Source organism: Olea europaea, chromosome 7 (assembly GCF_002742605.1).
Source record: "Olea europaea var. sylvestris chromosome 7, O_europaea_v1, whole genome shotgun sequence".
NCBI lineage: Eukaryota > Viridiplantae > Streptophyta > Magnoliopsida > Lamiales > Oleaceae > Olea > Olea europaea.
Genome location: NC_036243.1, coordinates 24696659 through 24703830, shown reverse-complemented (window position 1 = coordinate 24703830; position 7172 = coordinate 24696659). Strand labels below are relative to the sequence as shown.

The 7172-nt window shown below is 39.1% G+C and overlaps 1 protein-coding gene across 1 annotated transcript; it reads left to right on the top strand.

Moving 5' to 3' along the window:
- Positions 1 to 224: 224 nt before the first annotated feature.
- Positions 225 to 6922, top strand: LOC111398096 (berberine bridge enzyme-like 13). The gene is made up of 3 exons (XM_023025052.1): positions 225 to 274; positions 841 to 937; positions 5080 to 6922. Exons 1-3 carry the CDS (start codon positions 225 to 227, stop codon positions 6772 to 6774), a joined length of 1842 nt encoding a protein of 613 aa, XP_022880820.1. The 3' UTR covers positions 6775 to 6922.
- Positions 6923 to 7172: the final 250 nt, after the last annotated feature.

Below are 7172 nucleotides of genomic sequence, written 5' to 3'. Positions count from 1 at the left end.
ATAGCATTATTCATTTGAAAAGAGTAATGCTAATTGGCCCCGGTGGGGTTTATCCCCAGTCTAGGTGGCACTGTTGTGGCATTAAATGACAGGTGAAATTAAATGATTTATTTAATTTCACCTTTCATTTAGCCTATCATGTAGCGCTATCTAAATTGGGGATGCATCCCCACTAGGGCTACATAGCATTATTCATTTGAAAAGAGTAATGCTATTTGGCCCCGATGGGGTTCATCCCCAGTCTAGGTGGCGCTGTTGTGGCATTAAATGACAGGTGAAATTAAATGACTTATTCAATTTCACATTTCATTTAGCCTATTATGTAGCGCCACCACTAGGGCTACATAGCATTATTCATTTGAAAAGAGTAATGCTATTTGGCCCCGGTGGGGTTCATCCCTAGTCTAGGTGGCACTGTTGTGGCATTAAATGATAGGTGAAATTAAATGAACTATTTAATTTCACCTTTTATTTAGCCTATCACGTAGCGCCACCTAGACTGGCAATGCATCCCCACTGTGGCTACATAGCATTATTCATTTGAAAAGACTAATGCTATTTGGCCTCGGTGGGATTCATCTCCAGTCTAGGTGGCACTGTTGTGACATTAAATGATAGGTGAAATTAAATGACTTATTTAATTTCACCTTTCATTTAGCCTATCATATAGTGCCATCTAGATTGGTGTTGCTTTCCCACTGGGGCTACATAGCATTATTTCGTTTGAAAAGAGTAATGCTATTTGGCCCCGGTGGGGTTCATCCCCAGTCTAGGTAACACTGTTGTGGTATTAAATAATAGGTAAAATTAATGACTTATTTAATTTCACCTTTCATTTAGCCTATCGTGTAGCACCACCTTGACTGGGGATGCATCCCCACCAGGGCTACATAGCATTATTCATTTGAAAGGAGTAATGCTATTTGGCCCCGGTGGGGTTTATCCCCAGTCTAGGTGGCACTGTTGTGGCATTAAATGATAGGTGAAATTAAATGACTTATTTAATTTCACATTTCATTTAGCCTTTCATGTAGCGCCACCTAGACCGGGGATGCATCCCCACTGGGGCTACATAGCATTATTCATTTGAAAAGTGTAATGCTATTTGGCCCCAGTGGGGTTCATCCCCTATCTAGGTGGCACTGTTGTGACATTAAATGATAGGTGAAATTCAATGACTTATTTAATTTCACCTTTCATTTAACCTATCATGTAACGCTACCTAGACTGGGGATGCATCTCCACAGGGTTAATAGCATTATTTATTTGAGAAGAGTAATGCTATTTGCCCTAGTGGGGTACATCCCAAGTCTAGGTGGCACTGTTGTGACATTAAATGATAGGTGAAATTAAATGACTTATTTACTTTCACCTTTCCTTTAGCATATCATGTAGCGCCACCTAGACTAGGGGATGCATCCCCACTGGGGCTAGATAGCATTATTTATTTGAAAAGAGTAATGCTATTTGGCCCCGATGGGGTTTTCCCCCAATCTAGGTGGCACTGTTGTGGCATTAAATGATAGGTGAAATTAAATGACTTATTTAATTTCACATTTTATTTATCCTATCATGTAGCGCCATCTAGATTGGGGATGCATCCCCGCTGGGGCTACATAGCATTATTCATTCGAAAAGAGTAATGCTATTTGGCCCCGATGGGGTTCATCCCCAGTCTAGGTGGCACTGTTGTGGCATTAAACGATAGGTGAAATTAAATGACTTATTTAATCTCACCTTTCATTTAGCCTATTATGTACGGCCACCACCGGGGCAACATAGCATTATTCATTTGAAAAGAGTAATGCTATTTGGCCCCGGTGGGGTTCATCCCCAGTCTAGGTGACATTGTTGTGGCATTAAATGATAGGTGAAATTAAATGAACTATTTAATTTCACCTTTTATTTAGCCTATCACGTAGCGCCACCTAGACTGGCAATGCATCCCAACTGTGGCTACATAACATTATTCATTTGAAAAGACTAATGCTATTTGGCCCCGGTGGGATTCATCTCCAGTCTAGGTGGCACTGCTGTGACAATAAATGATAGGTAAAATTAAATGACTTATTTAATTTTACCTTTCATTTAACCTATCATATAGTGCCATCTAGACTGGGGTTACATTCCCACTGGGGCTACATAGCAATATTTCGTTTGAAAAGAGTAATGCTATTTGGCACCGGTGGGGTTCATCCCCAGTCTAGGTGACACTGTTGTGGTATTAAATAATAGGTAAAATTAATGACTTATTTAATTTCACTTTTCATTTAACATATCGTGCAGCACCATCTAGACTGGTGATGCATCCCCACCGTGGCTACATAGCATTATTCATTTGAAAAGAGTAATGCTATTTGGCCCCAGTGGGGTTCATCCCCAGTCTAGGTGGCACTGTTTTGGCATTAAATGAAAGGTGAAATTAAATGACTTATTTAATTTCACATTTCATTTAGCCTTTCATGTAGCGCCACCTAGACCGGGGATGCATCCCCACTGGGGCTACATAGCATTATTCATTTGAAAAGTGTAATGCTATTTGGCCCCAGTGGGGTTCATCCCCTGTCTAGGTGGCACTGTTGTGACATTAAATGATAGGTGAAATTCAATGACTTATTTAATTTCCCCTTTCATTTAACCTATCATGTAACGCTACCTAGACTGGGGATGCATCTCCACAGGGTTAATAGCATTATTTATTTGAGAAGAGTAATGCTATTTGCCCTAGTGGGGTACATCCCAAGTCTAGGTGGCACTGTTGTGACATTAAATGATAGGTGAAATTAAATGACTTATTTACTTTCACCTTTCCTTTAGCATATCATGTAGCGCCACCTAGACTGGGGAATGCGTCCCCACTGGGGCTAGATAGCATTATTCATTTGAAAGGAGTAATGCTATTTGGCCCCGGTGGGGTTTATCCCCAGTCTAGGTGGCACTGTTGTGGCATTAAATGATAGGTGAAATTAAATGACTTATTTTATTTCACATTTCATTTAGCCTATCACGTAGCGCCATCTAGATTGGGGATGCATCCCCACTGGGGCTACATAGCATTATTCATTTGAAAAGAGTAATGCTATTTGGCCCCGATGGGGTTCATCTCCAGTCTAGGTGGCACTGTTGTGGCATTAAATGATATGTGAAATTAAATGACTTATTTAATTTCACCTTTCATTTAGCCTATTACGTAGCGCCACCACTGGGGCTATATAGCATTATTCATTTGAAAAGAGTAATGCTATTTGGCCCCAGTGGGGTTCATCCCCAGTCTAGGTGACATTGTTGTGGCATTAAATGATAGGTGAAATTAAATGAACTATTTAATTTCACCTTTTGTTTAGCCTATCACGTATCGCCACCTAGACTAGCAATGCATCCCCACTGTGCCTACATAGCATTATTCATTTGAAAAGACTAATGCTATTTGGCCTCGGTGGGATTCATCTCCAGTCTAGGTGGCACTGTTGTGACATTAAATGATAGGTGAAATTAAATGACTTATTTAATTTCACCTTTCATTTAGCCTATCATATAGTGCAATCTAGACTGGGGTTGCATTCCCACTGGGGCTACATAGTATTATTTCGTTTGAAAAGAGTAATGCTATTTGGCCCCGGTGGGGTTCATCCCTAGTCTAGGTGACACTGTTGTGGTATTAAATAATAGGTAAAATTAACGACTTATTTAAATTTAGCCTATCGTGTAGCACCACCTAGACTGGGGATGCATCCCCGCTGAGGCTACATAGCATTATTCATTTGAAAAGAGTAATGCTATTTGGCCCCAGTGGGGTTCATCCCCTGTCTAGGTGGCACTGTTGTGGCATTAAATGATAGGTGAAATTAAATGACTTATTTAATTTCACCTCTCATTTAACCTATCATGTAGCACCATCTAGACAAAGGATGCCTCTCCACTGGGGCTAATAGCATTATTTATTTGAGAAAAGTAATGCTATTTGGCCCTAGTGGGGTACATCCCCAGTTTAGGTGGCACTGTTGTGGCATTAAATAATAGGTGAAATTAAATGACTTATTTAATTTCACCTTTCATTTAGCATATCATGTAGCGCCATCTAGACCAGGGGATGCATCCCCACTGGGGCTACATAGCATTATTCATTTGAAAAAAGTAATGCTATTTGGCCCCGATGGGGTTCATCCCCAGTCTAGGTGGCACTGTTGTGGCATTAAATGATAAGTGAAATTAAATGACTTATTTAATTTCACCTTTCATTTAGCCTATCAATAGTTAGATATGGAGCCAATGAAAATATTTGAAAACTACTTTTTCTACCTATTCAATATCAACCACGCATTCATACAATAAAATATTTTGCATTTAAATCTAAAAATTTTCCTTACTTTATAACCACATATTCTCTTAAAAATTACTCTTCAAAATATTATTTTTCTCAAATATTGATTGTAAAATAGGGGCTTAATGATCATAGCAAAAAATTGCCATTTGTCAAATTTTCGCCTTAAAATATCTTATAATGGCTTCATTTGTTTCTACCACATCCCCTTTTTTTAATGAGTGTTTAGCTTGACTAACTCAACTCAAATCAACGATCAAGTTGTATTGAACTAGCCCATCCCACCAATAGACTTGGTCGAGCAAAGGTAGGAGGGGCCTAGGATCATCTTCATTTTATAGGCTTGGACCACCGACCAATCGATTTGCTCACAATCTTCTCTTTACGGCTCGGTTTAAAAACTAACATGAAAGAGGAAAACAATCTATCCTACAGAAATTAATAACTGATGAACAGTATTGATTAATCACTATTAATTAACTCCGTTTCTTGAACTTAGTAAAGATTACTTGCATTAAGTACACAAGGAATGAAGAAAACATTTATGATGGAATTTAATAACTTGATTCGGAACTGTCATTTACAAAGGGCTTATTTAACAAAAAATCATGGCTTGAAATGTGAACATTAATTTGAAAATTATGAAGTCAAAATGCACCAAACTTGGAACTTCTTAAAGCAGATTTTCTTGACCTCATTATTCCAATGTGGCTAACAAATCTTTCTTGAACATTAGGTTGGCATTAGGTCATATATAGAGTCAGCAAGAGACCACAAAATCCCATAAAAAGGACTCACTGTCTGTCTCACACCTCAACACAAAAGCAAAGAAAAATCAGTTTAGTATCATTCTCATTATGGGATCCTCAAATTCACTCATTGTTACATTATTCTTGATTCTAGTATCAAATTTATGGGCAGCTACTTCACAATCAATTCAAGAAAAATTCTATACGTGCATTTCTCTCAATTCCGAACTTTCTATTCCGTTTCCAACAGCTTTTTATGCCCCTGGCAATGCTTCTTATAATCCCATCCTGGAATCTTCTGCGATGAATTTAAGGTATTTGATGCCTTCTGTGCCGAAACCTCAGCTGATCTTCACCCCATTAACTGAAAATCATGTTCAGGCCACTGTTCAATGCGCAAAAAAGGTCGGGATTCAGCTTAGATTCCGAAGTGGAGGCCATGATTATGAGGGCCTCTCGTACGTGTCACAAATGGAACAACCTTTTCTCCTTGTAGACCTATCGAGACTCCGGAATGTCCATGTAGATATACAGGACAACAGCGCGTGGGTGCAAGCTGGTGCTACTGTTGGTGAGTTTTATTACAGAATTTCACAGAAAAGTAAAATTCATGGATTCCCTGCAGGACTTTGCACCAGCTTAGGAATTGGAGGGCACATAACAGGAGGAGCATATGGTTCCATGATGAGGAAATATGGCCTCGGAGCTGACAATGTTGTCGATGCACGAATAGTTGATGCAAGCGGCAGAATTCTTGATAGGAAATCAATGGGAGAAGATCTTTTCTGGGCTATTAGAGGTGGTGGTGGAGCTAGTTTTGGAATCATACTCGCTTGGAAAGTCCGATTAGTCCCTGTTCCAGAAACTGTCACTGTTTTCACTGTTCCAAAAACCTTGGAACAAGGTGCTACAAAGATTCTCTACAGATGGCAACAAGTAGTTGATAAACTTGATGAGGATCTGTTCATCAGAGTCATCATTACAAAAGCAAATGGTGCTCAAAAGGGCGAGCAGACAGTACAAAATTTGTACCAAGGATTATTTCTCGGTAGAGCCGATAGATTGCTTGGAATAATGGACGAAAGTTTCCCCGAGTTGGGATTGGCACAAAAGGACTGCACTGAAATGAGCTGGATCCAATCAGTGATGTCTATTGGTAGTTACCCACCGAATACACCACCTGAGGTTTTGCTTCAAGGGAAGGCCTTATTCAAGAACTACTTCAAAGCCAAATCAGACTTCATAAAAGAACCAATCCCAGAGACCGGAATTGAAGGACTATGGAAAAGTTTTCTTGAAGAAGAATCACCATTGATGATATGGACTCCTTATGGTGGCATGATGAGTAACATTGCAGAATCTGAAATTCCATTCCCTCACAGAGAAGGTGTCATATTTATGATACAATATGTTACCAATTGGAACGACAATAAACCAGAATCCATGACGAGGCACATGGAATGGATAAGGAAACTGTACACTTACATGACTCCATATGCTTCCATGTCACCAAGAGAAGCCTATGTTAATTACAGGGATCTCGATCTGGGTATGAACAAAAACGGGACATGTTTTACGGACGCAAGTTTGTGGGGCACCGGATATTTCAAGGACAATTTCAACAGATTAGTAAATATAAAGACTAAAGTTGATCCTGATAATTTCTTCAGACATGAACAGAGCATCCCAACTCTTCGTTGTTGACAAATTCGAAAGAGGGAAGAGATTGATTCACTGAAAACACTTGCTACCTACGTAAGAAGTGATAAGAGAATAAAATTCTTATGTTTTCAAAAGTCCAATAAGTTTTCCATTGTAATTCTCAATATTATAAGCATTCGGTATTTCATCATCTTCCAGCGTCTTTTAATCAAGATAGACGTGTAGCATCAGTGTCTAACATGTATTTCTCTTCCTCTTATTTATAAAAATAATGTACTCGTGTTTGCTTTTCATCCTTCCATTTTCTTTGACAAATTTGAAGTTTTTGTCACCAACCTTGACAGAGCCGGCCCTGAGGAATTGGAGGCCCTAAGCGACAAATTATTTTGAGGCCCTTTTCATTTTTTTTTTCACGTGTAACAATATTAAATTAAATAAAA

Bases quoted from the DNA above. Each gene is read 5' to 3' on its own strand.
- LOC111398096 (XM_023025052.1), top strand. From the start codon at position 225: ATGGGGTTCATCCCCAGTCTAGGTGGCGCTGTTGTGGCATTAAATGAC. The intron at 275-840 runs GTGAAATTAAAT...CCTTTCATTTAG, and splicing joins GTTGTGGCATTAAATGACAG to CCTATCGTGTAGCACCACCT. The intron at 938-5,079 runs GTTTATCCCCAG...GGTCATATATAG, and splicing joins TGCTATTTGGCCCCGGTGGG to AGTCAGCAAGAGACCACAAA.